The 24,945-nt window shown below is 46.9% G+C and overlaps 1 protein-coding gene across 1 annotated transcript in view; it reads right to left on the reverse strand.

The window, feature by feature from the left end:
- Window positions 1–24,945, reverse strand: part of NSD2 (nuclear receptor binding SET domain protein 2) — a 2,565,963-nt gene that overhangs the window by 528,897 nt on the left and 2,012,121 nt on the right. The window contains exon 17 of the mRNA XM_044062294.1: window positions 17,829–18,031. Coding sequence (XP_043918229.1) covers window positions 17,829–18,031 — 203 coding nt within the window. The remainder of the gene's footprint in view (window positions 1–17,828; window positions 18,032–24,945) is intronic.

The following is a 24,945-nucleotide window of genomic DNA, read 5'->3' on the forward strand; positions in this document are numbered from 1 at the left end:
AGAACTGGAAGTGACCGTCTCCCAGGCTGAAGCGCAAGTGTCTCCTGGACACCTGATCTATCAGGATGTGATAATAGGCGTCCTTGAAATCTATGGAGCACATCCAAACACCTTCCTCCAGCAGCGGGAGAATGGATTGCAAGGTGACCATCCGGAACTTGGACTTCTTGATTGATCGATTTAGCTTGCTGAGATCCAAAATGGGCCTCAAGTCCCCAGTCTTTTTTGGCACCAAAAAGAATCTTGAGTAAGTCCCTAATCCGGTCTGGTCTGCGGGGACCGGTTGGATGACTCCTTTTTGAAGCAGCTTTGAGATTTCGATGGCTGCAAGATGCCGTTGACTGGGTGGCGGGTCCGGGATTTTTCGGGAAGGAGGAGGGGGGGGGGGGGTTGAGAAAAAGGGATGGTGTAACCTCCGGCGATTATTCGGAGCACCCATCGGTCCTGAGTGATATTCTCCCAGGCCTTTAGGTGCTTTGAAAAACGACCCCTGACTGGCTCCGGAGCTGCACAGTCGGGCAATCCTTCAGGGATGCTGGAAGGTTGGGGAGCCACGAAAGGACTCGCGGTCTCCAGTGTTGTGGGGGCCTCCACCGCCTCGGGGACGGCGTCTTCCTGAAAAATTTCCCCCTCCTCTGCCTCCAGAAGGGGGATCGCCCTGCTGTGAGGAGTAAGTCTTTTGAGATTTACGGAACCACATCCCCCCCCCCCCCTCTAGCCTTGGGATAAGGCCTGAAGGGAGTGGAAAACCGTGCCCCTACGGCAGTCAAAGTCTTACCCTCTTGTTCACAGCAGGTCAAGGTGTCCTTTACCTTGGGTCCAAACAGAGAGGACCCATCGAAGGGAGCGTCGGCAAAGGAAGACTTGAAGGCTTCCGCAAAATGACACAGGCGAAGCCAGGCTGGTCTCCGTAGAGCAAAGTACAGTTTTGTACCTACCATAAATGTAGATGTTCGAAGATCCACATTGCTGCAGTCATAACCTGTGGGTAGTCCGCTGTCCTCGGTCGGCCCGAATACCAAAGTGTTAGGCTGGCGTCGGTCATGGTCGCTTAGATCTGACGTCAGTACGCCGTGATACTAAAGCGCATGACCGATGCCATATCCTCAGTCTTTCTTGCCCCAGATGTCAGAAAGCCTTAAAAAGAAAGGCCATAGCCACAAATAGAAAAACACCCAATCACCAAAATAGCAACAATAGGTACACCACAAACCACCCAGTCACCCCAAACTACAGAGGGGAAGGAGGGAGGGAAAATTGGACTGCAGCAATGTGGATCTTCGAATATCTACATTTATGGTAGGTACAAAACTGTACTATGTTCTTCATCTCACATTGCTGCAGTCATAACCTGTGGGTAGAATCCCAAAGCAAAGGTAAAGGGAGGTTGGTAAAATCAGATAGCATTAGGAGCTGCTAACATGCCCTGTAAAACAGCAGTGGCAAACCCAGCCCTAGATTTGGAATAAAGAGGGAGATGGTAATGTTTAGAAAAAGTGTGCACTGAACTCCAAGTAGCTGCCTCCAAAATATCCTTAGTAGCTACTCCCCTTAAAAAAGCAGTAGAAGTGGCAGTTGCTCTAGTGGAATGAGGCCTGATTCCAGCCGGAACCTCCTTACCATGATGAGAATAACAAAAAGCAATACAATGACCAATCCACTTAGAAATAGTTTGCTTTGAAACAGGTTTTCCTTGTGAACTCAAGGCAAAAGAAATGAATAACTGTTGAGACTGCCTAAACCCTTTAGTTCTGCTCAAATAATAGCGCAACTGCCTGTGAATATCCAAAGAGTGTAAAATTTTTTCCCCTTTATTTTGGGGATCAGCAAAAAATGTAGGCAAATGAATAGATTGGTTTAAAGCCACATTAGAAACAACTTTAGGCATAAAAGTAGGATTAGTACGCAGGGATACCCTATCCTTATGAAATATCAGGAAGGGTTCAACTGCCATTAGAGCCTGTAATTCAGATACCCTTCTAGCAGACATAATGGCCAACAAAAAAGCAGTCTTCCAAGACAAAAACTTCAACTCAGATGTAGCTGCAGGTTCAAAAGGAGGTAAAGTGAGTTTTTCCAACACAAAATTGAGATCCCAGGAAGGAGTAGGAGCTCTACGCGGGGGTCTTATGTTCTTTGCCCCTCTAAGAAATTGCTTAAACAAAGGATGAGAAAATAATGGTGGGTCACAGTCATAGTGAGCAGAAATAGCTGCAGCATGAACTTTTACAGAGGAGAAAGACAAACCCTTGTCCAGTAATTCTGTAAGATATTGAAGTGAAACACTCAAATTAGGCACTGAAACATCAAAGCTCTTAGCCTTGCTCCAAAGAAAAAATCTCCTCGATTTATCAGCATAAACTTTCCTTGTACTAGGCCGTCTGGCCTCCAAAATGACATTCAAAACTTGTTGTGGAAGCTGCGACCCCCCAGGGTCTAGAACAGAATACGCCAGGCTGTCAGATGCAGGGACTGTATCCTGACATTGAGGAAATGATTGCTTGCCTGGGACAAAAGGTGTGGAACTGGTGGCAAAGGCCAAGGAGGCTCCCGTACTAAACTCCTCAGTAGAGGGTACCAGTGCTGACGTGGCCAATCTGGAGCTATTAAAATCATGCAGGGCTTGTCCTGTCTGACCTTCAAGAGTACCTTGGGAAGGAGAGGCAGAGGAGGAAAGGCATAGACGTGAAGGTTGTTCCAACTGAAAGATAGAGCATCCACTTTCCAAGCCTGTGGGTGAAACTTCCTTGTGCAAAACTTTGGCAGTTGAAAATTCTGTGGAGAAGCGAACAGATCTATGTCTGGAGTCCCCCAAGCCACTGTCAACTGTTGAAACACATGAGGATCCAATTTCCACTCGTGGGGATCCACCATCTGCCTGCTCAAAACATCTGCTAAGGAGTTCTGTGCTCCTGGCAGAAACCTTGCCTGAAGAGTGAGGTGCAAACTGAGAGCAGTCTCCCATAAAATCATAGCTTGTCTGCAAAGAGGGTACGAATGGGTTCCCCCTTGCTTGTTGATGTACCACATGACTGTTGTGTTGTCTGTTTGAATCAACACTCGTTCTGGATGAATGAGATCCTTGAAAGCCATCAATGCAAATTGGACTGCTAACATCTCGTTCATGTTGATATGCAAATGTTGAAGTCTGGCAGGCCACGTGTCTTGAACCCATTTTCCATTGAAGTGTGCTCCCCAAGCCATGTCTGAGGCATCTGTCGTTAAGATCTGACTCGCCTCTGGTCGGGTCACAGAGAGTCCCTTGTTTAAGTGACATTCCTGAGCCCACCACAAAAATTCCCTTTGAATGCAAGGTATTATCTGAATGACAGTGTCCAAATCGTGGCAGTGTTGAGTCCATACGCTTTTGAGATACCATTGTAGCTTCCTCATATGCAGTTTGGCATTGGGAAGCACCAGAATACAAGATGTCATGAACCCCAAGGCTTGAAGGACTGTCCTTGCAGTCAGCCTGGACTGTAGAGACAATTTTTGGAAGTAAAGGGTAAGATTTCTTTGTTTGTCCGGGGTCAAAAACGCCATCTGAGAGGCTGTATTCAGTCTCACACCCAGAAAGCACATGTCCTGAGAGGGTACTAGACTGGACTTTGTTTCGTTCACAGAATACCCTAGGCACCTTAACACTGCCATAACATACTGTAGATGGTGAAGTAACTTGACTTTGTCTTGAGCAAGAATCAGGCAATCGTCCAAACAAGGATAAATTTGTATTCCCCTTAACCTTAAGAAGGCTATCACTGGAGCCAGGACCTTTGTGAACACCCTGGGTGCAGTAGATAAGCCAAAGGGCAATGCAGAGAACTGATAATGTGAAATCCCAGCCCGAAAACGCAGGAACCTCCTGCAGCTGGGCCTGATAGGGATATGAAGATAAGCCTCTTTGAGATCCAGAGTTACTATTCAGTGATCTTTGCCTAGCAGAGGCAGAAGTTGTTGCAAAGTTAACATTTTGAATTTTGGAATGTCCAGGTATGTGTTGAGAATAGACAAATCCAGTATTGGCCTCCAAGTGTTTCCTTTCTTTGGTACAAGAAACAGGCGAGAATAAAATCCACTTCTGACTGAGGGGACCTCCTGGATAGCCCCCATTTTTAGAAGTAAAGCAATCTGTCTGTAAGCCTCCACCTTTTGCTGAGGAGGACCGTCTGGCATGCCTTTGAAAGGAGGCAAGGTGTGAAAATAAAACTTGTAGCCTCGATCTATAATGTCCAACACCCATTTGTCCTGGGTGACTAAAAGCCAATTTTGCCCGAAAAGTGCCAACTTTCCTCCCAGAGGAGCTGCCAGACTGGAGGGATCTGGCAGCTGAAGATACAGGTCATTGGGTTTGTTTACGAAAAGGCTGACCCCTGCCCTCACCTGAAGATTGTGCAGGGGAACTCCACGTCCTCGGTCTGAAGGAACCCTGAGCATGAGCTCTGCCCCTACCACGTCTAGATCTGCCCCTAGACTGTAAATCAGAAGGATAAGCCCATCCCTTAGCAGGCCAATTTCTGCTAAACTTAGGGGGCTGTACCTGTAAAAATTCCTTAACTGTCTGCATGGACTTAGCTTTGTCCTCCATTTTCTTCAAAACCGACTCCACAGGAGAACCAAACAAAACTTCAGATTGAAGGGGAGCATCCAAAATTCGAGCTTTTACATGCTCTGACAAATTCTGATCCTTAAGCCAGGCGTGCCTACGAATAACTGATCCAGTGGCAGCCACCCTGGAAGAAGCCTGAAGAGCATCAAAACCACACTGCAAAGAATGCTTACCCACCTGATCAAAGGCATGAACTAAATCTTGCAATTCTTTACACTCAATACCCTCTGCCAAAGCATCAACCTTAGATTTTAACTGACTCAATAGAAAATTCTGGTACTTCAGCATATGAAACTGGCAATTCAAAGCCCTCATCGCTAGAGTGGAAGAGGTATACACTTTTTTACCCCACCTATCCAAAGCTCTAGAATCTTTTTCCAGAGGAACTGGATTCTTCACAATAGAAGCCCTGACACCCTTAGGTCCCTGGCTAATAGTCTCCGGGTCAGCTCTAGGGCTCTTATACAAATATTTATGGGCCTCTGGCACTCTGTAATACCTGTCTGGTTTAACAGGGGCAGGAGGTAAAGAATCAGGATTAAGGGAAGCTTCAGAGAAAACATCCTGTACAACATCCAAAACAGGGGGAATAGCCAAGGGCCTATGCTGTGGTAAAAATAAAAATTCCGTAACCCTCTTACGAGAATCTGAGAAATCCTGACCTTCCCACTTAAAATGCTCCCTCATGGAATGCAGGGTCTCAGAAATGGAAAAATCCTCTGGAAGGGAAGCAGAAGGACAAGAATCCTCTGCATCAGAATCAGAATAAGGAGGAAAATCCTGAATGTCCTCAGCTGAAGACTCAGAATACTCTGAGGAATGCTCCAATCCCTCTACCTCTGGCTCTACCCTAGGCCTCTTATCCGGGGGGGGGGGGGCATAGAACCCCTGATTAAAGTAATCAAATCCTCTGCCATCTTCAGCATATGCTTTTTAGGTACAGAACTAGGGCTGACACCAGTGGAAGACAAACCAGGCCTGACCTTGGGAGGTGCTTTAGAGACAGAAGTAGAAGGCCTAACCACCTTATGCAGAGAAGGGACTACAGAAACCTGAGAGGCCCCCTCAGCCTGACCCGACTCCTGAGAGGCCACATCCTGCAAGATTAAAGGCTCCCCCTGAGATTCAGCTGAAACCTCGGCTGGATCCACAGATTCCACCGTAGTTTCTAAAGAACCGGTGTCCGTAACGGACTCATCCTGCTTGGACTTTAACGTTTTCTCTTTACGCTTCTTAGCGGTAGCGGGCGGAGGATCCGACGGCATATTGTAATTACACCGCTTACCGAAGACAAGTCTAGCACAATCTAACCTGCGTTTAATGGTGCGCTTATTAAATTTAGCACAAAAGCGACACCCGACTACGTCGTGCTCAGGCCCCAAGCAAGGAATACAGAGAGAGTGGTAATCCCTATGAGGTATCTGCTTCCCACAAGAAATACAATTATTTACTTTTTCTGACATCCGGAATTAACTGAGGCAAGAAAAGACAAAAATATTCCCCAATGGGGTACTTAGCCCAACTTGGTCTTCGGTCTGAAACTCAGAATACGAAAATTTCAGGATGCCGAACGGCACTTGCAAACGCTGCTTCTGCTTCGGACCATGCGGCAAGAAAGACTGAGGATATGGCATCGGTCATGCGCTTTAGTATCACGGCGTACTGACGTCAGATCTAAGCGACCATGACCGACGCCAGCCTAACACTTTGGTATTCGGGCCGACCGAGGACAGCGGACTACCCACAGGTTATGACTGCAGCAATGTGAGATGAAGAACATCACCTGTTCCCGCCGCTCTACTCGCCCCCTCGGCTGCATACGAAATGAGCCTCATGGACGAGTTAGATAACGATGCTAGGGTAGCCAGCTGAGAGCTAACCGTCTGGGCCAGCTGCTCAGGTAGGTTACCAGAGAGGGTATCAAAGTTCCTTGACCAGATCCCTCTGAAGTCTGGTGAAGTGCGTCAGATAATTCAGAGACCTTAAAGTAAAGGTTGCTGAAGTAAGGGTGCGCTTCCCGTACCGATCCATGCTCCTGGACTCTCTATTAGGAGGATGGACGTAGACGCCTCTGCCACATCTTGTTGGGTAGCAGATGCCACCACCAGGGCATCTACAGCCACACCTTTAGAGAGAAAATCCTTGTCGGGGGGGGGGGGGGGGCGCTGACAGAAATTTATTGGGGCGAGCTGGCACCGGTTCCGCCGAATCCGGATGTTCCCACGCCCTTCGAGAGATCAAATCCAGAAGCTCATCGAAGGGCGGAGACACCCAGGAGGCGGAGGGCTGAGCCCCGAAGGCCTCGAGGAAAACCGACTCCTCAGTGGAAGGGGGTTTGGACTGCCAGATGCCTCGTTGTTTCAGGATTTTCAAAATGTCCGCAAAGGAGACATCATCCGAGGACGACTTGGGGGACCCCTCCGCATCATCGAGGTCGGTGTCCGAGGTGAGAGACTCATCAGGGGAGTCGACGTGCTTCCTCTTGCACTGTCTCTTCCTTGGGGGTTCCTCCGAAGACACTTCGGAGGGACCTCCAGGAAGGGGGGAACCCCCGATGGGGGTGACCTCAGGCCCCAGGGCTCTGCTGTCTTGAGACAGGGGGACTACAAAGGAACCAGTCTCCGTGCCAAGGGAAGGAGACGGTGGCGGTAGCCAAAGAGGATTTGGCCAGAGCACTCCTCATGGCCCTGAAGGCGGGACCCCCAGAGTCCTGGGAAGGTCCGACCCCCGAGGCCACAACAGTGGACGGCACTCCTGCAGCCGACGCACTGAGAGGGAGGCTCGGAACCGAAAACATCGGTCCCGAAGCGTCACCCCCGGGGCCGACCGAGGAGGTCCGTGTACCGAACTCCGATCCGAAGGGCGGGGTTGGAGTAAGGGTCGGAGCCGACCCAAAAACCTCCACCAGCACCGACTCCAACGGAGCCGAGGCTGTTGGAGGAGGAACCAAGACAACAGGGTGGCAATCGGCTCCGCAGCCGACTGGGCTGGAGCCGAAACCAACTTTTGGAAGACTGGAGACTGAAACAGCCTTTGAAGTACCCTGTCTATGTCCGAATCCGACATTCTCGAAGACCGAGAAGAGACCGAACGAGCTCGAGTCGACTTCTCCACCGGTTCCGAAGGACTGGGGGACCGGCTCCGAATCGTCTCGATAAATATCGGTGCTGAGGGAGACTCCACAACCATTGTAATTTCCCTCTGAGCCGAAGTGGACTTCGGCGCCGAAGGGAAGAGTCTGAGCGGGCAACCCTCATCGGCTCCGAAGACAGTGGAGCCGATGAAGGTGACCCGCCTCTCGAAGCTCCAGCCATCTGCTCCGAAGCCAGAGGAGTCTAGGCTGGAGGCATCGAGGCAGACCGTTCCGCCCTCGGCTCCGAAGTCCGTGGAGCCGATGGAGAAGCCTGTCGAGATTTCTTTGTGGCCGGTTCCGACGGGCTGGTCGGAGCCGACGATTTCTTTCTCTTTGAAGGTGAAGAGGAAGAAGATAAAGCCTCCTCAAAAGAAGGTGTAATAAGCCCTTTTAAAATCAATTTGTTTTTCCTCTCTTGGAGGACTTGGGAGGAAAAAGCATGACAAATGCTGCATGACTCCTGGAGATGTTTAGGGCCTAAATAATACAGACACAAAGAGTGATCGTTCGTTATGGACATCTTGTAGCTGCATTTAGAGCATTTTTTGAACCCAGAAGGTCTGTGCTCTTTCGACATGTTGACACACAAACACTGCTACTAACTTTCAAAAACTTCCAAAAACTTTCGTTAAAGAAAAGTAAATAAAGACAAGACCCCTCTAACGTAAACGGGATTACTTGCCCAACTAAACTATAACACCACAATAAAAACTCACACAAATACTTCAACACACGCGAGGGCAAGGCCCCTCTAACTGAAACAGGATCCTTTCCCTCAAATTAAAGACAAGTTTACCAGAAAAATCACTCAAAACTCAGTCACACGACAACTATAGCTGTTAAAACAGCTTTTGGGTATATGGATCAAAAATTTCTGACAGAAATTCTTTGAAGAAAAAAGCACTTAGCTCAGCCAAGTCCGAGACCACGTCTTTGCTTGTAAAGCGGCAAACGAGATCTGGGGAAGCAGTGGTGGTGCATCCTGGGATGTGGTATAGCTCAGCCAATAAGAGACTTTGTTCTTTAGTATAGCGTGCCGAGTCGGAGCCGAGGATCGGCTCCGAACCCATCAGTACAGAATGTAGGCGAGATAGGATCACATAACATCAGATATTAAGAAAACCCATAGCCCAAAAAGCTGCAGTAGAAGAGACTGATCTGGTGGAGACCAGCCCTTTGGCTCGATAGGCCAAAGAAATGCACTCAGAAATCCGGAGATCAACGGTAACCTTAGAGACAGGCTTTCCAAGTAAGGTTTAGAAAAGGAGACAAAAAGCGATCTGACTTTAGCAAGCTTTTGGTTCTGTGCAGATAGAAACGCAGGTGCCTGTGCACATCTAGTAAGTGCAATTTGTACTCCCCTTTATTTTGGAAATATGACTGGCAAATTAATGACTTGGTTAATATTGGGATTCTGAAGCCCCTTTTGGCAAGAAAAATGGATCAGTCCCCGCAGGTGCACCCTGTCTTTATGCATGACTAGATAAAGAGGCTTAACAGATAAAACTTGAAACTCAGAAACCCTCTTGGCCGAGGTAATAGACACCAAAAAGGCAGTCTTATGATAAAAAACTGCAAATTAACAGAGGCAGCTAACTCGAACAGGGGAGAAACCGAAGCCAGCAGAGCAAAGGTAAGGTCCCAAGGGAGAATGGGGTACTTAACCAGAGGGCTAAAAAGAAAGGGGTCTAACTTTCACCTAGAACCCATTTGACTGACCTTCATTTCACAGAAACCAAATCACCTAATTTTGGAAATACTGAAACCTCATTTGACCGAATCTCATTTCACCGAATTGCAAGCCAGAGACATGATATGGGTTTCCATTCTCCGAGGTAAAATACACCAAAAAGGCAGTCTTTTATGATAAAAAACTGCAAATTAACAGAGGCAGCTAACTCGAACAGGGGAGAAACCGAAGCCAGCAGAACAAAGGTAAGGTCCCAAGGGAGAATGGGGTACTTAACCAGAGGGCTAAAAAGAAAGGGGTCCAACTTCATTTCACCTAGAACCCATTTGACTGACTTTCATTTCACAGAAACCAAATCACCTAATTTTGGAAATACTGAAACCTCATATGACCGAATCTCTTTTCACCGAATTGCAAGCCAGAGACATGATATGGGTTTCCATTCTCCGGTGACTTGTTTGTGATGAAAAGAACTTCTGTAACTTACAGTTCTGACTGCAAGAATAGAGATAACCATGTAGAAAGTAGTGTTGTAGTGTTTTGAAATGTGGGTATGTCTCTACATTTTTATGGGAAGTATCTAAAGTAATATGGTGGATGTCTTGTGTTCCCAGCAGTACTGGCAGCGTGTAAAGTACTGTAAGGCAAGTAAAAGGTATATGCCCTTTTCCTCACTGTAGTGCGATCCTAGAGTTAGTATATATAGTTGGGGGTGGGGGGTGGGCACAGTCCTCCCACATTGTGAGCGCGTGTGCGTGGGGGGGGGGCCTAGTCCCCCACTTAGTTTGGTTTTATATTGTCTGGTTTCTGTTAAGAGGGTAAGTAAGCAGTTTTTAAGTTCTGGAAAAGAGGTAGTCAGTGTTGTGAGTGTGGTTGTCTGTGGTTTAACGTTTAGTCTTTTGAAATTCAGCATTGTAAGCTTTCTGTGACATGAGAATCTGTCAAATAAGTTTTCAGTATTTTGAAAATTAGGTGATTTGGTCTCGGTGACATGAAAGTCAGCCAAACGGGTTTTAGGTGATGTGAAGTAGACCCAAAGAAAGGTACCTTTCAGAAAAGTCTTCGAGTTTAGATGAAGCTAAGGAGACTGAATTTTCACCCACATGGAAATTGCTGCCAACTGGACTTTAACAGTAGAGAAACTACTGCCATGATTAAAAATGCCTGCCAAAAAAACTAAAGTGACTGAGACTGGCCCTAAAAAGGGATCCAGGTCGTGCTGAAAAGCCCAGATCAAAATACACTTCCATTTGCTATAGTAGATCTTTGACAGAATTTTTATGAGCTGCAATCAGGGTCTTAACATGAGAAGAAAGCCCGGGAGTCTTAGCTATTATGGAAATTGGAGCAGCCAAGCTGTGAGTTTCAGGCTGACTAAACCCGGGTAAGGAACTCCTGATGGGTGTGTGATCAGATCCGGATCTAGAGTCCCAGGGAGGACACAATATATGAGACCATAGAGCGGGGAACCAAACCTGACAAGGGCAAGGCCAGAAAGGGGCAATGTCCCAGCCACCGAGCTTTCTGAATAAACTTGGGAATTAGAAGAAGCAGAGAATATGCATATAGTAGACCGGAGAGCCAAGTATTGACTAGAGCGTCTCTGGGAGACTCACCCAGAGGGGGAATCAGAGTGAAATACTCACTGCACTTAGAGTTGGAAGGAGAGGTGAAGAGGTCGCAGCAAGCTGACTCCACTTCAGAAAGTTCTTGTCCGCTACTGACTGATTCATAGATCACTCGCAAGGCATCAGATTAGATCAGCCGAGCCTGTCCGCTAGGATGTTGGACTTTTCCAGAATGCGTGTTGCCACCAGAAAATAGCCAGTGGAGATCGCCCCCTCCCCCAATCTCATGGCCTCGCGGCAAAGGGGATAAGACCTGGTTCCCTCCTGTTTGTTGCTGTACCAGACTACTGGCATATTGTCTGTCTATATGGCAATAGTCCAAGGAGGAAGAAAGGCATGGTGAGAGCTTGCAATGCCAAAAGCACCGCCTTCATCTCCATGATAATAGGCAGACTGGTCTCCAGAATAGACCATGTGCCTTAGACCGTCCCTTCCCATGCAATGCTCCCCCCCTCACCCAAGCAGGGAGGAGTTCCTGGTCACTGTGATGGCGAAGGAAGAACAAACTGGTGACCCAGAAGGAAGGTTGGGGATTGGAGCCACCAAAGAAGAGAGTCCTTGCAAACATGAGAAAGTTGAAAAGGATGCGACAAGGGAAGGTCTAGCAAGGACCACTGAACCGCTAAGGTCCATTCCAGGACCCTCATACTGAGGCATGCAGTTGGGACAAGGGTGATTGTGGCTGCCATGGACTCCAATGCCTGAATAACCAAGCCCACCAAGGGAAACTGGACTTGAAGAATGTACTGCACCTGATGACAAAGTGACAGCATTCTGTCTGGAGGCAGAAACACCTTGCCCTGTGTAGTGTCTGGTCAAGCACCTACGAAATCCAACACCTGAACTGGAGCCATTTGAGACTTGTTGAGATTTACATTAATACCCAGGGACTGAGATACATGAAGAAGATATTCCCGGGCCTGAATTAGACGATGCCTGGAGGGAACAGAGAGAAGGTAGGGAAAAGACCTGAAATCCCTGCAGCTGCAGGTGAGCCACCACCACTACTGCCATCACTTTGGTAAATACCCAGGGGCAGTGGTGAGACCAAAGGGGAGAACTCTGTACTGAAAATGACTGACTCCTAGCTGGAAGCAGAGGAACCTCCAGGAGTGTCTGTCCATCTTGACATGGTAGTACGTGTCCTGGAGTTACATCGAGCACATCCAGTCATTCATCTGCCAGAAAGGCAGAATGGAATGAAGGGTGACCACCTGAAACTTTGTCTTGGCAATGGACAGGTTCTGGGTTGAAAGATCCAGAATGGGTCTCAAGTCCCCCATTTTCTTTGGCACCAAAAAGAACCTGGAATATATGCCTCATCCGGACTGTCTGGGGGGACGAGCTGGACGACTCATTTTACAAGCAGCCTGGCAATTCCTACGACTGCCTTCTCCCATTGGCTGGATGGAACAGGGGGATGAAGAAAGGGGATTGATTAACTTCTGGATATGATCTGCAGTACCAAATGATCATTTGTAATGGACTCCCAAGGCTGTTGGGCACAGTGATAAACACCCCCCCCAACTGCCTCCAGAGACAAGCAGTTGAGCAATCCCTCAGGACTGCTGGAAGGGTCTGTCCGGGAAAGAATCCTGAGACCCTTGGTTCTTTGAACCAACTCTGCCACAATGGCAGCATCCATCATATCCCTCTGCCCCTGGGGGAAGGCTAATCCTGAGTGTCTTGGGGAGAACCCTCAGACTTCCAAAACCACAGCTTCTTGACCCCACGCTGATTCTTTGTAAAGGATCTTTGTGGAGTTGAGAAATGGATCCTGATGGCAAACAAGGCCTTTCTGTCCTCCTCGCTCTGGGTTAACATATCATGAACCGTTTTTCCAAACAAGGTGGAACAGTCATATGGAGCGTTCGTGAAAGACACCTTGAAGGGCTCCGAAAAGGTACAAATCAAGAGCCAAGCGTGCCACCTAATGGCCACACCTATCCCCACAGCCCTCGAGGCACCCTCAGTAGCATGCGAGAGAAGCCTCATGGACGTATTCAAAATAGAAGTGAGTGGCCATGGGGCAGGAGACCACCTTCTCCTTTGCCAACATGAACCCTGGGGCAGGCTCGGTGACCTCCTTGACCAGGTCCCTCTGCAGTCTTATTACATGTGCCAAATAATTCATTGCAAGTAAGGCAAAGGTGGCTGAAGCGTAGGTCTGCTTCCCAAAGTCATCCATTGCCTGAAACACCCTGTCTGGAGGGTGGAATGAGGAGCTTTATTGAGCCAACTCCTCCTTAGTGGCAGCCACAACCATCATGGCATCGACTGGGGAACCCGTGGACCAATGGGGCTTGACTGATGGGGCACCAAGAACCTTGGCCGTGTGCCTGGGGGATGTGCTAAACTGTGTCCAATTTCTTTCATGCCCTAGTGGAGAAGAGATCCACTAAAGGATCCATAGGGGGGACACCCAGGAGGTAGAAGGTCCTGTGCCAAGCACCTCCAGAAATACTGTCTCGTCACAGCTGGGCTTGAGGTTAGACCAACCACCATGTTGACACAGGATCTCCATAATGTCCCCAAAGGAGATATCCACTGGGAGTGATCAGAGAGCGCCATCCCCTTTCTCCAAGTCAGTATAGTTAGAGACTCCGGTGGGGAGTCCAAGTGCCTCATCTTACACGTACACTTCTGAGGGGATTCCAAGGGAGGAAACTACGGGGAGGACACGAAAGCTACAGGAATTCCTGGATTGGAACTTCCTGGGGCAAACTGGCTGCAGGCTGTCCCTGAGGGAGTAGGACAGAAGACCCAGAAAGAGAGGGAGCCATCGTGGAATCCAAAGAAGAGTGTGTCAAGGCTCTCGAAAGAGCAGAGAGGACCCTCTCCATCACCTTAAACGCTGCGGGCAAGCGGACCCCAGGAGGCGGAAAAGCTGGGACCAAGGCAGGATCTGCCACTCTTGGCACTGAGGGGAAGGGATGGTCTCAAAGTCGATGCCATCTCTTCGGACCAGAGAGAGAGACTACGGCTCAGAGTCGGTCTGCTCCGAAAATGTCAAAGCAGAACCGCTCAAGGCAATGGTCGGGGTCGAGGTACCAATGACCATCAAAGCCAACCCCTCAACACAAAGGAACCTTGGAACCAAGGACTCCGAAACCAAAGGTTGGATCAGAGATAGAGAGGAAGTTGGACTGCATGCTTCAGGCCCCGGGCAAGAGATGGTGCAAGTAAGACTCCCAGCTGAATCTGGGCCTGAAGGAATTTCAACATCATCCTGCCCACCTCAGTTTCGGCCAGAGTCTGAGTGGACCACACTGAAGAGGCCACCGACCCCGGGCTAGAATGGCACTTAGGAAAGGCAAGGGCTGGGGACAGAGCCAGAAATGTCTCCGGCTTAAGGGAGAAGCATGGAGACCGGAGCCGAGGAGAACTCCGGCTCAGACACAGAAGAGAAGAAAAAGAGGAGTACAATCCCCCAAGAGACATTTACACACTAAGGAGCTTGGAGCAGTGGAAACCTGTGCTGTTTAAATCGAGCGACAAACAATATCTGAGGAAAAGAGGGAGAGTGGGGCAATATGGGTAGGGGAGGAGCTTGGACTTTGGATCCGATGCTGGAGTCTATGGCAGAGTCAGACCTAAACCATACCCGGGTCCCTCAGGGTGAAGAACAAAATGAAAACTTCAGATCCACAGTTCTGTAGAATCATTGCGATACTAATGACATGCAACCATACAGCACAGTTGTGTAAGTAAACTTACCATACTAGTGCAGTAGACTGGGCTATATCCTAAGGATAACATTTGGCCTGCTTCTAAAGCTTAGGGGTAGTTTCCATGTACACAAACCAGTTAGCTTGAGCAGAACCGAAGAAAAAAGTGGTCTGGTCGCCAAGCCCATTGGAGTTTTCATGTTAACAGGAAGAGGGAGGCTACAGCCCTGAAATGGTCAATGCTAGGAAAACAAATCTCTTCACCTTGGAAACAAAAGAAACATACAAACATAGGGAATGGAGAAAGTAGCTATTGCAGCTGTGATCACTGAAACTCTTTCCTCTGAGGCAGGAAAACTCTGAAGGGCTTAGCATCCCAACTACTCTCTCTCTCCTGTTCTATTTGAGCTAATGGTATGTTGAGCTAATGGTATGTGTGCATGGAAGGTGCCCTTAAGCTTTGGAAGGTGGCTGTTCTATTCTTAGCAGGATACAATCTATATAACCAAGGCTACTGCAGTAATGATCAATATGATGAATATCCATCATTCCCTCATGAATGTGCCTTGGCCGTTAACCAACTGGCAAAAGACTTAGAAAGTATTCCTTCACAGACGGTCTTAAACACCTTCAAGATGGTAGCTATTGTGCATCCATGCCACAACTTAAAAATTCTGCTCCGGATTTGTTTTCCAGCATTACCTACTCTAAGCACTTGAACTTCTGACAACCCTGTACTGGAAAGTTGATTTGCCCTGATGCATACTCCGTGCATATAGCAAGACTGGATTGGAATTACTGAACGCCCTTCTCTGTGTGATCTCGATCTTTGCCATTGTGTTTAAAAATCAAAATTTAAAGAGTGATTGTCATTTAAGGATAAATTTCAGCAACTGTCAATTCTTTGTTAATACCTTAGGAACACTATTCTCACAAATAATTGTAAGGCATTACAGTAGTCAGGAGGGAGACTAAGGCAAGCACTACTACAGAGAGCACAACGTGGAATCAGGTCACTGTTCTTTGGACCTAAAGAGAACTAACCTTGAACAAACCCCAGGTCTGCACTGGTCTGGTGGGACCTCTTGGATGACTCAAGTTTCTACCAGCGTCTGAATTTTGATGACTGCTTCCCTTCTGTGATGGTGTGGCATTTCTGGAAGATGCTAGGGGTTTAAGTTTGGAGTTTCTAAAAATGGAATTGTACAGCCCTTGAATACGACTCAACACCCATACTTCCGAGGTAACAATCTCCCAAGTTTCTAGGTGTAGAGCCAAATGAACCCCCCGATGCCTCTACAGTTTAACAGTTGGGAAAAGCCTTAGGGTTGATGACAGGGCCTCCAAGAGAAAGCTTCCACTGAAGCCCTGGTTCTGGGGACCACCTTGGCTGTGTGGGTAGTGCTTATTGTGGTTAACCCCTCCCTGCCGTGAGGGGAACCTTCAGAAGGAGCTTCCTGAAAAGGCTGCTGTGTTTTCATTAGCAGAAAAAATGAAGACTACTCCCACTCCTGGTTCAGACAGAAGGTCCACTGACAGGCAGCAAAACATACTTTAATGGTAGACGGCATCTTTCTGTCCTGCTCGTTTCTGGCCAAAGTGCCCTTAACCTTAGGCCCAAAAAGAGAAGACCCAGTATTAATAAAGGACACCTTGAAGCAGTCTCCAAAATTACACAACCTCATCCAAGTATACTGATGCATAGCAATGCCAGTGCCAGCAGCTCAGGATGCGTAGAAACACAAACTCAGGAGTCTGCAGCATGTTCATTACCCTTGACACTTAAACACAATTTTGTGTTGAAGTCTCAAGCAACTAAGATTGTTTAATGCCCTCACTGCATACATAGCTGAGGCACAGGAGCACTTCCCTAAATGGTTCAATACCAGAGACTGCCTATTTGGGTTATGAATCTATGAACTCTCTTCCGAGATGTCCTCCTTAGTGGCTGCCACCCAAACAACTGCATCAATGGCAGGACCTTACTCCAATGTTACCAGTCCCTGGGAGGAACCTTACGATCCGAGGGAGAAAATCAGCTTGATGGAGCTGAAACCTCAGGTAGAGGATCTGAAATCAAAGGGATTCGGATTGGAGAAGCTCAGATATGGGATGGAGACTGGGACAACTCTAGCGAGGACTTCCATGGAGCGTAAGGGGAGAAGGAAGAAAATTACTTGGGACACTCAGAACAAGAGAAAGGAGACTTCCCTGCAGTCAGCGCTGAAGGAGATCAGTCCGAGATGTCACAGCAGATGAAGGTGCTAAAGCCACCAGGAAACCAAGGGTAATGGGACATTCAGAACTGGAGGACCAGAAGAGGCAGACTATACTTTTTGGTCCTCCTTCAAAAGATTTGGGGTACTCAGAGCCCACTTTATGGCTCCACTCACCCTTGCCAGAAGAGTCACTGCCAGCCAGCAAAAGACCTTTTATGACAAACTTGGCCCTTCTATCACTGACGGTGTGAGTGCCAAAGCCCTTGCAGATGATGCACGGTGACTCTAGGTGAGCAGCCCCAAGACAATACACATACCTTTCATGAGCATCTTGAGAAGGGAGCTAGTGGCCGCACACCACACATTTCTTAAACCCCTTTTCTGCACTGCTAAAAAAACAAACATACTAACCCCACACTGGGCAGGAAAAGCCCATTAAGAAAAGACAAAACATATTCCTAAACCTAACTACCCAGAAAAACATCTAGGATTGAGAAAAAGGGAACAAGATCAAGTTACAATAGTAACCTCACAATAAAAGGATACACTCCACCTTGCTAGCGACCAAGCTGTTGTCCAGGAAGGTGTTAAACAAGATCTAAGGTAATCGTATTTCAGCAGGGGATTACGGTTATAAGAAGTGGAGCTCAGTGGGCTGAGGTCTTTTGGATATGGCTGGTCTCGGATACAAATCGGATCAGATATCCCACAGGTTAAATCCAGGCAGAAAAGACATCGATCTTTATTTTAACTTACAGCAGGCATATCATATGTGAAAAATACATATCAATTTTAAAATACCCACCCTTCATATGGGTAGAATATATTGCATAGCATGCCTTTTAAAGCAAGCACATTTACGTAAATAAAGTTAGTGAAATTACCACTCCTAAAGACTTTGCCAATGCCATTTCCATGATCTTTATTTCCTCGATCTCCCTCAATGTATGGAAATACACGTCTGCGGTGAGTCCAATAATAATCCTTGGAGCCAAAGAAAAAAACTGGAAACTCTCCAATGTCATGTTTCATCTTCTGGATATTTGGTGGTATATCCTTAGGATGGCACACCTCTGCAGGCCACCATCTATGAATTAGAAAATAGTAAAGATTACCTAACAGACCTTACAAGTACATGAATCACACCCCTTTTATTAAATGTACATAAATATGAAAAAAAGCTTAAAAAATGGTTTTGCAAAAAGAGCATTAAAGGAACACAAAAAATATTGTTCAATGCAGATGAAAAATTAAAACAGGGACTACCTCTCGAACTACTCCACGTCCAATTAACTATTGGAAAAGTACCACAACACATCATTGCTAGCTATAGATCCTCCACCATGAACCAAGGTAAGTGCATTGCCTACCCTGATTTAACGGAATCCCTCTCCATAAAGACAGACACCTTAGTCATGGGAGATTTCATCTATCTTTCCATAAACTGTAGGACACACATGAGCAAAAACATGCTTGCCCAGAGGCGCCTGGGCTTTAACACAAATATTCTGGAACAAATAGTCTGCACCCCCACTAAGGGCTCTAATGTTCTGAAGATGGTACTCACCAACATGGGGGGGGGGGTGTCACTGTACTTCCCCTTGTGTGATGCCCTCCCTGGTTAGGTCAGACCACAAATCAGTCTTGTTTGAAGTAACTGCTGGAACCGACACCCTCACAGGAAAAATTATTATTAAAAAAAACTTTACCAAAGCTAGCTACAGCCTACTAAGCGATGGTATAAAAAGCTTCATACCACCCGCAACAGCAGACATCAATGATCACTATGTAGAAGTGTACGCAGATGCCCTGTACAAACACTTAAGCGACTGCATAAACTCTGGTGTACCTGACTGGATCAAAACCAGGTCTTCCCATAAAAACAAGCAACCGTGGTGGACCACAAGTACAGATTACATAACAAGAGGAAGAAACTGTTGTCCACGAGCACGAGGGATATCACTCTGCAGAGGAAATGTTCCCTCAGAAATCTCAAAGTCTTCTACAGCAAACTACAAATTGCATCCCTAGCCAAAGATAATCGTAAGGCATTCTTTAACTACGTCCAAATTTTAAAAAGAATGCTCAGCTGTGAGTCAAACTGGTTGTAGATGGGATCATTCATACTACACCGAAGATATCACCAACCTGCTAGCTGACAAATTCAGCACATACTTCACCCCCCTATCCCCAAACCTACCATATCCCAAAGCATACCCAACACCAGCTCTCTGCCTAGTATCTTTACAGAAAAGGTCATCTCTGCGCTTACCAAAGCCAGAATCACTGCCTCAATGGGACTAAGTAATATCCCAGGCTGTTTATTAAACAGCCTACACCACCACCTAGCGGACCCACTTCGGATTCGCTTTAATCATACCTTGACAACTGGCTATGTTCCGGCTGAATGGAGAGCAAAAGTAATTCTGCAGCACAAAGGAGGGCCCATCAACTGACCCTGGGAACTACAGCCCCATAAGTTTAACCAGCCTCATTTGCAAGGACATGGAAAGAATCATAAACCTTAACGAGGACATATACCTCCAAATGCTGGACCCAACCCAGTTTGGCTTTGTTAGGGGTAGATCATGCTTACTAAACCTGGCAGACTTCTTTGAGAATGTCATCAAAACCATGGACTAAGGTAAGACTGTCATCAAAACCATGGACTAAGGTAAGACTGTGCACAAAGCTTATTTCGACCTTGCCAAGGCTTTCAACACAATTCCCCACTGTGGCATTGTTGAGAAACTCTCCCAGGTAGGGATTAACCCTTACGTTACTAGATGAGTAGCCAATTGACTCACCAACAGAACACACTGTCAAAATTCATGACTCCACCTCCACCAGCAGACCTGTCACAAGTGGAGTACCAGAGGGGCCTGTGCTAGGCCACTTACAGTATGACATCTACAGCAGTCTCTCCATGGAAGTTCAGATAAACATACAACTGAAACGGATAAAAAAACTTCTAAACACTTGTGTTTTCTGCACACAGGAATACACTTTTCCACTATTCAGTGACTCCAGTGGACAATAAAGAATACTTTTCACACACGGGCTAGCTACAAACTCAAAAAACATGTTCAAGCGAATACGTATAATGTTTACATATTCAGACTTTATGACTTTTTTCCTACAGAAAATCTTTGGAAGGTTGGTTCGCATAACTGATGTTTTGGATAATCAACATTTGGATAATCGACCTCTGTATTTCTCAAAAGTCCAGGGCAAAGTAGACGTCCTTTGGCTCACAAAGTTCGCTGATTATTGCAAACTGGGAGCAATCATCGAGTCTCTCAACAATGTCAACAAATTACAGTAACGGCTAATACAATTGATTGGCGCCCAAAGCCATTGTCTAAAACTAAATGGAAGAAAATGCATCATTATTCCATTTGGCAAAATGGAATTCCCTACAAATTACAGCACTGACAGCACCCCCCCCCCCCCCAAGTCCCAACCCAGTGGTGCAAGACTTAAACAGAGGTTGATAGTAATCTGAACTTTGATCACCACGTTTCCACAGGGGTAAGGAAAGTCTTCTATGTAGCGCACCTCGTAAGTAAGCACATAGCATCCAGCTCAAGGGATGTTACAACTCCAGTGTACCTGACCCTCATCAGACCACTAAGTATAATGCATCCTTTGGCATGTATCCCACCAGACACCTGCAGCAGCTGGAGACAACTCAGAGATTTCTCACTAAGAAAATACAGGGACTCCAAATCATGACCTATGTGGATAGGCTGAAAGCTTTCACTTTATCTTATAGCCTGCTGAGGGCAGTCTCCAACCTTGCTCTAATGGAAATGATGCACATCTGCAAGTCAAATGGGACAACAGTCACTCACTCTAGGGATCTCAACCTAGCGTGTGACATTAACTGAACATGTTGGAGTGACAGGTACATCTCCCAGAGACTGCTGCTTCTCTGGAATGGACTTCCTATTCACATAAAAAAACAGCTCACTGACCCTATTCACCAACAACCTGTGAGAAGTAGCAGTTGAGGTGGTATGAGGAAGGCCAAGGAAGAGGGAGGCAGATGCCAGGAGTGGGGGGGGTAAAGGAAGCATTGTCATGAGTATTACTGATGCTGTCAACCATTAAACTGAAGAGGAAACGTTTACTGAGTATAACTGGCTGCAGTAGTGGATATGGGAAGAAAGTCTGATAAGAGAATGTAGACCACCTGGTACAGACACCATAGAAGTGTTTAATGCTAGGCTAAAAAGTTTCACTGACCTAAATTAAGATGGAAAGGTGAAAGAAGTGCCACAGAATCAGAGAGAGAGGGGAGAGGTATTCAGGCAGCAAACAGAAGCTATAAAAATACAAAGAACATAACAGAGAAATGAACGGTCTTTGAGCAGGGATACGCAAGACTGCTTTTCAATACAAGGAGGCTGTGTGTACTGATGAAGGGGAAGGTGGATATTGCTGGTATCACACACTGCCCAATGAGAAAGGGAGGAACATGGAGGTGCCAGAGTATTGCTTGTTCAGGAATTACTGAAAAGAGAAAGATGGATGAGAGGTTATAGTCAACATCAAGGACACAATGCACCAAACCAAGAATATGTCAAGGGAGAGGGCCTAGGCAGTCAAGGCAGAGAAAGGTGGTGGGAAATTTGCTAGAGTGAAACAATACATCATTCCTCCCATCTTAAAGCACACCATTACAGGAGAATGGGACTCTAGCTCACAGTAAATAAAGGGGGTGGACAGAAGGAAGAGTGAAATACTGAAATGGGATATGAATCTGCCAGAAGCAGAACTGTAGTGTCTAGTCTTTAGTGGAGAGAGACAACTGGAGCTGAATTAGGTCAGACAAGAGGTTGTATTAACTGGGTCAGAAGAGTACTAGAGAGAATATGCTGGAGAGTCTCCACCAAAGATGGTTATGATATTCAGATTACGACATTAGTCAAAGGTGATGGTGGCACCAAATGGTTTAGAGTAGCACAACTTTTAAAAATAATAAAAAAAAAGAAATGAAATAGGTATTAGGAGAATGGCTTGTGTGTCATGTCATGGAGGAGTCTGGTGATGTGCTCAAACTAAAGGAAAAGACTAAAAAAGTACAGTTGTGTACACTTACCATAAATGTAGATGTTAGAGTATATTCACTGCTGCAGTCATCACACTTGGGTTATCTGCCTGCAGGTAGCCCTCAGTCCGCCCGAATACCAGAGACTTAGTATTTCTGCATCGAATGCTGTCGCTCTAGGACTGACGTCAGGGGTATAAAAACAGGCAGCTGACGCCATTACATCAGTTTTTCTTGCCCCAAATGTCAGGAGCCCCCCAAATAGGGAGCTAGGTTATGGTGGGGAAAACACCACCAGTAAAAAGTAAATACCAACGAAAGGGGCGAGTGTGAGAGAGAGAGAAACCAGGGGGCTGGAGGGAGGGAAACCAGGACTGCAACAGTGAATACACTCAAACATCTACATTTATGGTAAGTGTACACAACTGTACTAGGTTCTTCATGCTTCACTGTTGCAGTCATCACACTTGGGTCGATTCCCACAGCTGACGAAGGGTGGAGGCAGTCAAGAAGAGATCGGGCTTGCTAGTATGCCTTGAAGGACTGCTGTTGCAAAACCTGCCCTGGATTTGGAAAAGATAGGCAGGTGGTAATGCTTGGTGAAGGTGTGTACAGAACTCCAGGTAGCAGCTTCCAAGATGTCCCTGGTAGGGACTTCCCTGAGAAATGCTGTAGAGGTAGATGTGGAATGCGTTCTGACCCCCTGAGGGTTTGGTTTCCCATGGTGCTTGTAGCAGAAATGGATGCAGTGTGCTATCCATTTGGAAATTGTTTGCTTTTAAAAGGCCTTGCCCTCTGCCCCTGTTGCAAAGCTGACTAAGTAACTGGTCAGATTTTCCGAAAAGCTTAGTCCTATATCAAGGTAGAATCTGAGCTGTCTGTGCATGTCCAAGGAGTGGAGGATCCTCTCCCCTTTATTCTGAGGATTAGGGAAGAAAGTTGGCAAATTAATGGATTGGTTGAGAGCCACACTGAACACCACTTAAGGCATAAAGGAAGGATTAGTCCTGAAGGAAACCCCGTCACCCTGGAAAATAATAAAGGGTTCCACAGCCATAAGTGCTTGTAGCTCAGAAACTCTTCTAGCTGAAGTGATGGCCAGAAGCAAGGCTGTTTCACAAGAGAGGATTTTAACTCAGCTGATGCAGCAGGTTCAACGGGAGGAAGCATGAGCTTTTCCAGTACAAAGTTAAGGTCTCAAGCACGGGTGGGCGCTCTCATTGGTGGCCTTAAGTTGTTTGCCCATCTTAGGAACTGTTTGATAAGAGGGTGCAAGAAGAGAGGTGGCTCAGTGTTGTAATGAGCAGAAATGGCTGAGGCATGTATCTTAATGCAGGAGGAGGACAGGCCTTTGTGTAGTAGATATGCTAAGTAGTTCAGGATTAGAGGCAAGGAGGGCAGAGTTGTGTCCTCTACTTTAGAGTGAATCCAGGAGCAGAACCTTTTCCTCTTATCAGCATAAGATTGTCTTGTACTGGGTCTTCTGGCTTCAAGAAGGACGTCCAGCACCTGCTTGCTTAGGGTTACTGGGGGAGAAATCAAGGAATAAGCCAAGTTGCAAGATTTAGGGTTTTCAGTTGTGGATGCAAAATCAGTCCCTGCTGCTGAGAGAGCAGGGTTGGGTTCTGGTGTAGGTGCCAAGGCTGCACAGGAGTGGGTACCAGTGCTGGCGTGGCCAGTCCGAGACAATCAGAACTGTCCTTGGTCCGTCCTGTCTTATCTTGAGTAATACTCTTGAGAGAAGAATCAGAGAGGGAAAGGCATAGATTGAGAGATTTACCCACTGAAAAGGTAGGGCATCCACCTTCCAGGCCCTGCTGTGAGGATTCCTGGTGCAGAATTTGCTGAGCTGGTGGTTGTAGGGGGAAGCAGAGAGATCCACCTCTGGGGTCCCACATTTCTGAATCAGAAGGTTGAAGGTGCTGGGCTCCAATTGCCACTCGTGTGGATCTAGGAGATTTCTGCTTAAGTAGTCTGCCACTGAGTTTTGTTTGCCTGGCAGGAATTGAGCTTACAGACGGACTTGCATGTCCAAGCCTGTGTGCCACAGGGCCATGGCTAACCTGCAGAGTGGGTTCCCCCCCTGCTAGCTGATGTAGCACATAACTGTGGTGTTGTCTGTTTTTATTAGCAGTTGTTCTGGAAAGAGAAGGGATCTGAAAGCTGTCAGGGCGTTCTGCACAGCTAGCATCTCTTGTTGGTTAATGTGCAGATTAATTTGACTTGGGCTCCAGTGGCCCTGAATGCATTTTGTGTCCATGTGTGCTCCAAGGCATAGTCTGATGCGTCTGTGGTTAGGGTCTGGGTGGCGTGGGGTTGAGAAAAGGGCAGTCCCCCTTGTTGTGGTTGCATGCTTCTGACCACCAAAGGAACTCTGTCCTTAGGGTATGATAGGAATGACTATTTCAATGTCTTGAGAATGTTGGCACCAAAGACTTAAGTACTATTGAAGTTTCCTCATATCCAGTCTTGCATATGGAATTAGAAGTATACATGAGGCCATGAACCCTAGGGCCCGCAGTATCTTGCGGATAGCTGGGTTCTGGGTGCCATTTATTTGAAGTAGGCTGTCAGACAGACTTGTTTTTCTGAAGTGAGGAATGCCATCTGGGATGTTGTGTCCTAGCTTACTCCCAGGAATACAATTTTTTGACTGGGTACCAGTTTTGATTTCTTTTCGTTGATGGTGTACCCCAAGGAAGTGAGAAGGTGTTTCACAAATGTCAGGTACTGCAACAGCAATTCCTGACTGTCCGCCTGAATCAGGCAGTCGTCCAAGTACGGGTAAATTTGGATATTTCGCTGCCTGCAGTATGCAATGGCTGGAGACAGGCATTTTGTGAAAAAACTGGGCGCAGTAGATAAGCCAAAGGGAAGTGCAGAGAACTGAAAATGCACAGATCCTGCCCTGAAACGCAGATACTTCCTGCATGACTCCCTTATGGGGA

The sequence above is a fragment of the Protopterus annectens genome, chromosome 2.part1 (genome assembly GCF_019279795.1).
Source record: "Protopterus annectens isolate FY-2018-M chromosome 2.part1, PAN1.0, whole genome shotgun sequence".
In the NCBI taxonomy this organism is placed as follows: domain Eukaryota; kingdom Metazoa; phylum Chordata; order Ceratodontiformes; family Protopteridae; genus Protopterus; species Protopterus annectens.